At 34.3% G+C, this 10562-nt stretch overlaps 1 protein-coding gene across 1 annotated transcript in view; it reads left to right on the forward strand.

Annotated features, from left to right (window-relative positions):
- The window catches only part of LOC134533686 (sodium-coupled monocarboxylate transporter 1-like), an 86955-nt gene extending 76626 nt beyond the window's left edge, over nucleotides 1-10329 (forward strand). Inside the window, exons 12-14 of the mRNA XM_063371243.1 lie at nucleotides 3847-4004; nucleotides 7217-7399; nucleotides 8115-10329. Coding sequence (XP_063227313.1) covers nucleotides 3847-4004; nucleotides 7217-7399; nucleotides 8115-8196 — 423 coding nt within the window. The 3' untranslated portion in view covers nucleotides 8197-10329. The remainder of the gene's footprint in view (nucleotides 1-3846; nucleotides 4005-7216; nucleotides 7400-8114) is intronic.
- Nucleotides 10330-10562: the final 233 nt, after the last annotated feature.

The raw sequence follows: 10562 nt of genomic DNA on the forward strand, positions 1-10562 counted from the left end.
ACATTCACACTTAGTTGATTAAGGAAATATATTGAAGTTATACTTATAATGCGACTTTCAACAAGGTTGCGTTAAACGTTTAACGCTACCATGGAGAATAACGCTACCATGGAGAATTATTTGCATTCAATTAAAAACTATTTTTTTAATGATGCAAAATAAGTATAACTTCTCACGCGCGTACCTAAGTACACGCACCCATTTTTTTTACTGTAGTTTCCTTCACTGCAGGTAGTGCTGCTACTACTGTCTGTTACCAGGTGTATAGAATTTTCATATAAAAATAATCAGTAATTAACTTGAACGATGAAATTTTAACAATAAAGTAAAAAATAATAATTTGGTTAATACTGAAAACATGGAAACATTAGTTACAATGAGTTTTACAAAAGTGTTACTCTCCAATTTTTTTTCGTTTTTCTCCCCCTCCGCTCTCACAACAATTCATTTTTTTCCTCAACCCAGTCTAATCGATCAACCTATCTTACCTACGTTACCTATATTCAGTTCCGTTATCTTGTTATAAAAGTCATAGCTAAACTTACCTTATCTACTGTTAAAAAAATGTCACTTCAAAATTACCATGATAATTAAAGTAACGTATTTTAATGCAGCAGTTTTAAAATCTCTATGAATACTTTATAATAAAAAGTCTGCTCAGAACCTACATATTTTGGTTAAAGAAATTAATTTCTTTATTTACACCTCAATCAACAAAAACGTTGTTACATGTAAGGGAAAATCCCCATTAATGTAGAAATAATGTCCAACACTAGCAGAAATCACTGCAGACCGAAACACCGGCGTTGAAAATCACTTAATTCAAAGACAAATGAAGCTTTTTTTACTTTCGAAAGGGAACAGTGCTTTTTGCGAGTGGGTGGAGCAGTGGCAAAAAGGAGAGTGCCCGTGAGCTCATGATCGGCTTGCCACCCCTGACTTTCAGCGAGTTGGCAACCCTCCACACTTCCCCGCATCTGCAGCTCGGCACTGTTGTTCCATTAGCTTCCCGGCAAAACACAGTTTGCATCACTGCCGTGGTCATCGATTGCAGGGTGTTCGCGAGCTGATAACGCCAAATCTCTGCTGGGGCGGCAGTAGGCTAATGAAAAAAAAATCTCCTGCCCAGAAATCAACAATAGATAGCCAGGTATCAATGTTTCTCACGTACATAATTAAATCTAATAAAAATTATTCACAAATTGTTCTGTCAGACTGATTCGTTTACGTAACTTGGAAATGACATAGATATATTTAGGTTATTAATCCGTTGAAATTCTTTGGAGTGAAATTTCCTTAAAGCAGGTAGGAAAAATCAAATTAAAGCCGTTATCAAAGGGTAACGAAAATAGATTTATCAAATGTCTACGTAAATAAATTTAGTAAATCTATGTGTTTAAAACGTGTATTTTTTTTTCCTAAACATAGAATTTAAGATGGGAACAAACGAGCTTGAGGTGTAAGAGTCATTGCAATTATATCTTACCTTTTTCACTTAAGAAAAAGAATAGGATTCTAAAGGAGATATTTTGTGTTGAACATTTTCTTTGCCAAATCAGTTTACAGTCACTCAATATGATCAATTTGGCTTCATTAAATCATATTATATAATATAGCAGCATGCCTTAATTTAATATTGGCGGGCTGATAAAAAGGTTGCACGGTAGTGTTATTTCGGTAAATTTTAAGTTATTATTTTATGTATGACTACAACTGTAATAATTTTATCCACAATAACAATATGATTATAAACATCCTAGTAGTTAATCTCTGTTGTAAAGAGGACACATTTTTAGATGTTAAACCTTATGGCAAAGAAACATCGTTAAGTGTTTTGGTTCCCTTTATTCTCCGTTAATTCCTTTTGTATAAAGACTGACAAATTTCTAAGCAAGTGAATGATATGACGTCGTACGACGATCTCGGTGAACGCGGCTCGCTAGGAACGGACGCGAGCACCTCTGCCACTCACTGCGCGGTGCTATGGCCGCAGCGAGGGAGACACCCACACGTCTGCTGAAGACGTCTTCGTCACGATGGATATCAGCATGAGTGGAATCGTTGCGATGCAGGATCACTGGCGTCCATAAGCCAACCCATTAGTTCTATATTTCAGCGTTGGTCATCGCCTTCGGATCGTACACTGTAGTTTTTATTTTTTTTTTAATATGGTGAAGAGAAATATTCATTTAAAATTACAGATATATGTAAATGTGCATATTAACACGAAAACAACTGTATCACAACAAAATAGTGTTCGCATTTACACTGGGTTCAGATTTCTACCCGGGTTTTTATGCTTTGTGTGGTCCCAGTTCCTCCAATAGATAAAGTTATTTGTAAACCGTTCCCTGAATAGCTTCCAGGATTAACTGAGCACAGTAATAAACATAATAAGACCACATGGTCTAATAATTTATTATTTGATTATGTTTTCCATGGTTTTAATGGTTTTGTTTGAATTAAACATCATTTCAAATATTAAAAAAATGTGTCAATTTCCGTAAGAAATAACTCATTATTATCTCGAAAACATTGTTTCATGTAAGCGAAAATTCCCATAGCCATGTGTTGTACAGGATTACAATGTATTTCTTGGCAACTGGTTTCCAAAGGAAACTTTTGTAGAAGTAGAGGATTTTTTTTCTCTGTGGGAGAATTAAAGAAAGCTTTAGCTCCAAAAACTCTTCTTCGATTTTCTGAGGTGAAAACGTGTACAAAATAATGTACCTCTCAGTGTTACGCGGTTTTATTGACTAAAAAGCCAGCTTCTAAAGTATAGTAGAGCAATTTTAAAATCTTTGGATATTTAATAATTAAGGTTTAAGTTAAGAAAAGTTAAATACATAACTTAAAAAATAAATCCTTTATGTGACATCAGATCTATATAAGGCATTGACCCTGCCAAGAATTTGTGACATTATATTTTTGGTGCGATGCAGTTGGTCTGACTTCTCACAACTGGCAGTCAATTGTCTCCTCACCTTTAATATCGCGGGAGATAAATAAAATATGCAAACGCTTAAACACAAGTAATTTAAAAAAAATTATAACTGTGTTAAAACCACCTGCACACATGACTTTGTCTGATTTAAAAATGCACCAAGCTGGTGTCCCAGTGTTGCAGTCAATATTTCTTAAAATATCACGTGTGCACAATTGCATTTGCCTTTCAGCCTTTCCTCTCGCACTTCTCTATACATCGTCGCTTATCGAAGTTCTAGTTTTATGAGAATCTTACCTGTACATGTACTTTATAAAATATTTTACGTGGTTTAGTTCAGTATTAAAAAAGGTAATGACTCATCGACAGTCAGAGAAGGACGCTATCGTTCGTATAAGTTTTTCAGATCATAAAACCGGCCGTAGTATACACATAAGTATTATAAATATATAAATATGTATAATTTTTCGCCAAAATGTGTCTACCCAAGCAATACATATGTTGTCATCAATATTATATTTCACACTATTGTAAGTCCCAAACATGTAAATAAAAAAGGAATGGTTGAGTATCAATAATTTGAGGCATTATATAGACATAAGAATATAGGTTCTTACGAAATGAAACAAGAGTGTTTTATTTATTATTTGTACACTTCGTCGCATTCGATAAGAACAGGTTGTGGCTAAAAATGTAAAAATTGGAAATAAGTGATGCTGAATTCTTCCAAAGCTATTTATTTTTAAAATTTCACCTTAAAAGTCTAAACCTTCACATTCTGTATGGTGAATAAGCCAGCCTGTATGGGTAAAACTGAGAGACTTTAGTATATTTTTCAATACTCTGCCATTTCAGCGCGCCTCAACAAGCTGTTTGAAGATAGTTCTGTAACTTTGTTCCAGGGAGCTATCGCGGGCAGCATCAGCAGCATCGTCGTGATGTCCACGATCCTGATTGGCGCGCAGAAGGCCATCGCGGCTGGGAAGAGACATGCCGAGCTGAGCACCTCCGTGGAAGGCTGCGACTTTAACGTCACGCACATTCTTGGAAACACAACAGCGTGAGTGAGCGACGGGAGTGATAACACATATGGAGCACGTTAATGCGAAATCTTTGCACGACTTCATAGGGAAAATAGAGCACCAAAACACTGATTTAATTGTTCTGAGGCCACTAAAATTATTTTTCTTTTATTATCCTAGTCACTAAGATACATATTGTGTTGACAAAAAAATAATCTTGTATAATCCACGAATAAAAATTGTCGTCACAAGTAAAGATTTTTTAAGTTATGCAATTATAATATTTTTTTGGATAAAATAAGTTTTAAAATTACATGTAACTAAACGATTATTTAAATATTTTTTTAATGTGTGTTACTTTTTGTATTGATATTGCTTTACTATCTCCTGTTTAGGGTTATTAATTTTTATTTACAGGCTGAATTATGTCCATTAATTTCTGAAATTTTAGTTATGTTTCTACCATGACCGAAACGACGAAAATCTTCAGAAAATTCTTTGCGTTGTTCAATAACGTTTGTTAAAAATTAGGAAATCTACAATATGAAAATTCTTTAAAATAATTTTTATTACATGTGACCTTCTATACAGTTGACACCAAGCCAGGTAGTACTTCGAGAAAAAAATATCATATGTATATTTTTTAAAATAGATATTCTTATTACATAAATTCCTTGGTATTCGGTGGGTATTCATAGCAATAAAAAGGTACTAGGATGTGTTACCGAGTGCGTGGATATGTGGTGATGCTAGAAGAAAAGAAGAGAGTACAGACAAATAACTTCAAATTATTTAGGATTGGTTAGCTCAGTCAATTGTACGTTTACAGTGAGAACTGTATTTGTGAATGAATGCAAGGTTACGTAAAGCATATAGATAAGCTGTTAAATTTTATGGTTATTACAGAAAGAGAGGAAATAAAATAACTGAATTTGCATATCATCGGTCCACTGACTGAAGACTTGAACAAAACTAATTAGTTCGTTTTCAAATTGATGCAAAATAAGAATATTAGTATTTTAAAATTATGGCTTTGACATCATGTTCGTGGTCCTAGTTCTCGACCACTAAGTATTACTCACCAAGGTGTTATACATTAGTCGTCGCATACTATCAAATATATTGATAAAATTAGTTTCGTTAGTTCGCAACACAGGCTGCACCGCGCTAGGGCCGGCCTTACCATAACAATAACACACGGAGAAAATATTTAGAAAACACAACCGTCCCTTCAGTTTCACCTGGTCCTATTTAGCCAGCCAATCAGGTTTTGGGAGTCCGTAGAAGTGCCACCTACGTGGAGCGAACAGGCAAAAACCTTCAAAAATCTCTGTGTTTAAATATTCATATTTCGTGACATTATAAACAAATATGAAAATTTGTTACGAGTGGGGAAACGGGTTTTTAAGGAAATTTCATTTTTTTAATACACGTTTATTTATAACTAATATTTACATCACTAATTTAATCAAAACACTTGTTCAGAAATCATTGAATCACTGTGTATTACATGCACCTTTTTTTTGTGGTAGTTGGTTCACTATTAATTAATCAAAAGCAATATTTTTTTTTGCTTTCGTAGCAGATTGGGCATATCTGTACATATTATATTCCAGTGATAAAATATTAGGGCAATTTATTTTCTCAGCATTTTAATTTATTTGACAACTTATTCTCCACTTTACTATTCAAACGGTCAAAATCAACACATGCGTAGAAGTAAATAAAAACAAAAGCAATATATATGTTAATTCAAGAACATTTAACTTACCGTTATTATGCTATACGTTTGGTAAATTTCGTATATCGTAACATATAACGCCTAAGTATATTAAGTTTTCCTTTGTGTTGAAATAAGCTACGTCATTGTTTCCATGCACTCCAGCTCATTATAAAATCAAAACTAAATTGTAAAATTATTATGTATACATTCGCATGTGTACAAATACCACCATAATTTATTTGTTGTGTGAATTTAAATATATATATATTTATCCAAATTATTTTCATAACTTAAAAAACGATTATATTTAATAATTTTCTTCTAATATTTTTAATGCCTCTTTATCTTTCCAGTTGGGATTTCTAGCTTTTATTTTGATCACGCTTCAAAATTTGTGCCTGAATTTTTTTTCTATTTGTGTATTTAGTGGTTTTAGCTTCACACAAAGCCAGGAAATTGTGCGTGATCGTTGAATTAAAGGCCGAACTTTTGGATTATTGGTCTTTTGCTGATAGGTTTGTTGTCTTCGTATAAAGAAAAGTGTGAAATCAAATGTGATACAATTGAAGACTTGGTTAATTTTTACAATTGTTCTGATTTTAAGTTGTCATTAAATCAATGAGCAAAATTATGTGGGTGTCTAGTAATAGATAAATAATTTACCATATAATTTTTTTTATAATTAAGAAAGTGCTAATGATTACAGCGGTGACCCAGCTTTTGATGTGGAACCAAACCTAATTTTTATATCTAAACATGGTGTGTAATCTAGCTCTAAGCTGAAGCAATTACAAAGTGTATTCGTCAGTCATCTCCAAAAGAGAAATTTTCATCGTGTTCTCGAAAATGTGTGAATAGGGTTAGACTCCAATCGAAAGTGGACATTATTTCAGTTGTTGGAAAACAAGTAACATTACACTGTGAATTTCTTATGGAAATATACCAGAAAAGTTTATGTTAAATAACAGATATGTATAAAGTTGTACATTAACATAAAAACAACTGTATCTGTACAACAAAGAGTTCTCCGTTATTCTGGGTTTGGATTCTTACCTTGGCATTAATGCTTTGTGTTGTCTCAGTACCTCCAATACTTAAAGATATTTGTAAACCGTTCCTACAATAGCTTTCCAGTATTAACTGCGCACATAATTAGCTCGATAAAACATAATAATGTCATATCGTTGAATATTCGATTATCTATACCTCAGATCGAAAATTATGCTTTAACGAAAAATATACTGAAAAACATAATTATACTCTAATTTTTATTAGAAAAACTCAGTATTATCTTGATAAATGTATTTAATACATGCAAAAATAAGCATAGCAATGTGTTGCAAAAATTGGCAATGTTATTCTAGAATGTTACAAACTAGTTGTTGGCAACTGGTTCCCAATGGAAACATTTTTTTAAAATCCAAAACTTTTTTTTTCCTGTGCACAGAGAATCCTTTGTAGCTTCTGTTTCACCAGTGCCAACTTTAAGTCAGTTTCAAACTGTTCCACGCGACCATTTGTCCGCAGAGTGCCGTCCTCCGAGCAGCTGGAAGGGGACAACCTGTTCTTCTTGTTCCGCATCTCGTACATGTACTACACGCTGGTGGGGACGTTCATCGTGATGTTCGTGGGCGTGGCGGTGTCGTGGGCCACAGGCTGGGACCAGCCCGGCCTCAAGGACCGGCGGCTGTACGCGCCCTGCCTGCACAGGTGCGGCACATGTGCACCACACGAATAAAACATTCCGACACTTTTAACCCTGGCTATAATTTGAGACAAATTTACTGTAAATATTTATAGACCAATAACTAATTTAGCATTTCACTTATTAAAAGCTTCAGAGTTAGTGTTATTCAAAAAAATATTAATTTACATATGAATGAGCACATAAAATAAAGTTTTAATCATATTATTTACACATTAAAAATGTAAAGTATGTAGACAGAAATGCTTAATTAATTACACGATAACACTGCGTTTCGTATTAAATTAATTATGAACAGTTTTAAAATTATTTATATATTTTTTTTCGTAATATTTATTTTTGTTTGTTATATTTTAATTTTTTTTAATAAAAGTTATATGTATTCAACCTGTTCATAGAAAAGACCAAAGAAGTTATTAAATATCAGGTCAAAAAATTTAAATTCTTGTTACAAAATTAAAAATTAATTACGTGGAAACATTTAGAAAAAGAAAAACATTAAAACCTCTACTTCCAGAAACTGTTAAAAATATAAAATTTTAATTTCATGCTTCCATTGTTAAGCAGTAAAAACATAAAAATAATTAATAGACTAGACGTACAAAGGTCTAAATATTTTTTTTTAAAATGTGATCAAGGATACTTACATTTGCAGAAGTTTTTATTGACCTTGTTCCTACAGACAACGCGCTAACTCAGTGTAACTTCTGGTATACACAGGTACACTCATCGTACACGAAGAGGCGAGGGCATCAACCCGACTGAAGAAGTTCATCTTAACACGAGGAGTTCGAACGAATGAACGTTTTGAAGAATAAGAATAGTAAACCCAAGTTTTATCGATGAAAGCTGGCGGACTGTTTGTGGACCTTGTGTTGATATTAGATACCTGAGATGAGTGCATGTTACCATAGGTTTTCAGGGTTTCTCCTGAAAGTAATTAGATTGATTGATACTGGCAAAATCAATTTATTGCAGACACCATGACTTAGGCTACATTTAAATATCTTCAAAGTAGGACTTCTTTCCATTGCCCATACGCATCCATGCTGAGACTGCTGACAGCTTGACTCTCCGCCATGACCACTTTTCGAGCTACCCCGCCTTGGCGACAGGGTGTTTCTGGCCAAGGAAAAATTTCCAACCTGGCCACAGTCTGCGTCCAGACCAGACCTGTCTCCGTTCCCCCGGCAGCAGAGGGTCATGAAAGGACGCCATTTTCCGACCTTTGAAATCATTTAAGACGCCACGACGAGGTACCTTTGCCGAATTCCAGAGAATGAGTTCCATAGGGCGTACGAGCAATGGAAATAATGTTGGCAGCACTGTGCAACTTCACAAGGGACCTACCTAGAATTTTTATCTTATGTATTTTTGTCTGTAGTAAATTTGTCTGCCAGTATCAATCCAATAATTTTCCGATCAAACCTCGTGTGCCATGTGTAAAATTTTTGTTTGTTGTATCTTGAGAATTCCCTACCCGTATCAATGTTTTGTCTCTGGGACATCGTCTAAGACTATCAAGATACTGAATTAAATATGGAGGTTTTGCATAATATGACCGTACTAAGTGAAGCGTAATCAGATAACGAAAATACAGTAGAGTCAACATGAGTATTTTGCATTCACGTCAACAGCACAAAACGCTTAATGTTTATGTAATAAAAAAGTACTACAAGTCTGCTTGATTTTCAGCATCATGTGGTTCGTTGTCGCTTGAATAAAAGCCGATGTGAAAGATCGCTGAGAAAAAGGATTGTTTGCATATGGTGAGAAAAAAAATGATTTAAATAACCATTCCGAAAAGGAAAGTTTTTGTTCACGGAACGATTTTACTTCCTCAAATAAATTAATTTTTACGTTAAAAATACAAAAAAATATCATAAAATTTTACAAACAGCGATGTAAACGAATAAAAAATATATAGGGGAGGACGGGGCAAGTTGACGAGCGGGGCAAGATGACGAATGACTTATTTCCACGTCATGGCACTAGATAGCACCACCTAACAGACACTACTAGCGCTCCACACTGGTGGGCACTAAAGAATCGCACAGTGAAGCCGCTGCCACCATTTAGTTGCTTGTTAGATGATGTTCGTACATTTGGTCTGACGTATTGTAATTTTCAAGAACTTCGAAGTAATATCCCATGGACAAACAGGTAAGATATTTGGATATTCAATGCCACACATTATTACCTTAGACTATATACTTTTCTTAACCACTATATATTGTTAACCTTTTATTTTTTTTCCTAGCGAAAAAATCCAATACTAATAACATTGCTGATCGGGGCAAGTTGACGGGCAAGATGACGACTCGTCATCTTGCCCCAAGTGCTTTATACGGTTTTTGTGGTATCCACATACAACTCTTTTATAACTTTTGTTTGATTTTCTGAGCTTTATAATCTCATAAGCAAAATGCAAGTGTCATCACAAGCTCACCCATGAAAGCGATTCTGGTTCAGAGGAGAGCTCAGAGGATAGAACAAGAACGTTTGAAGCAACAAAGACAAGAGTCTAGAGAAGCCAAAAAAGGAACTTTTACTAAGAAACTGAAGCTCGATTCTCGAGAAAAATCCAAGAAGCTCCAACTTTCGACAGGCATGACTTCAGCTCAAATATCCGAAGTGCAGTGTCCAGTGTGTAGTGAGATTTATGTCAATCCTCCATCAGAAGACTGGATCGAGTGTTGCAAATGCCACACATGGTGGCACGAGGACTGCTCGAACTTTGAAGGAGGAAAATTTGTGTGCGATTATTGTTTATAAAACACCAACTCTGAATTAGTTATGTAAGTTAACTATTAATTGTAATTTTCAACAAACCAAGCCTTTAATAACATGCCTTAAATGTAAAAACGCATGTAACAATGTTAAATTAGTTAGTTTTCAGTAGTTTGCATTCTAAGAATAAATATGTTTAAACTTGTGTCAAAAATGTCATCTTACCCCGTAGTCAAAGTCATCTTGCCCCGGTAACGGGGCAAGATGGCACATTTGCATTATATTTTTAAAAGGGCAGAATTTTTGAGATAATATAGAAATATAAATTTTTTTCATGTAGTTACACCACGACAAAAGACTATTCTAATAGTGTCTGGAAAGAAGGAAATCGTATTTCCAAAATTAAAATTATAAAAAATGGTGAACTCTTAACATCGC

The sequence above is a fragment of the Bacillus rossius genome, chromosome 7 (assembly GCF_032445375.1).
Source record: "Bacillus rossius redtenbacheri isolate Brsri chromosome 7, Brsri_v3, whole genome shotgun sequence".
NCBI lineage: Eukaryota > Metazoa > Arthropoda > Insecta > Phasmatodea > Bacillidae > Bacillus > Bacillus rossius.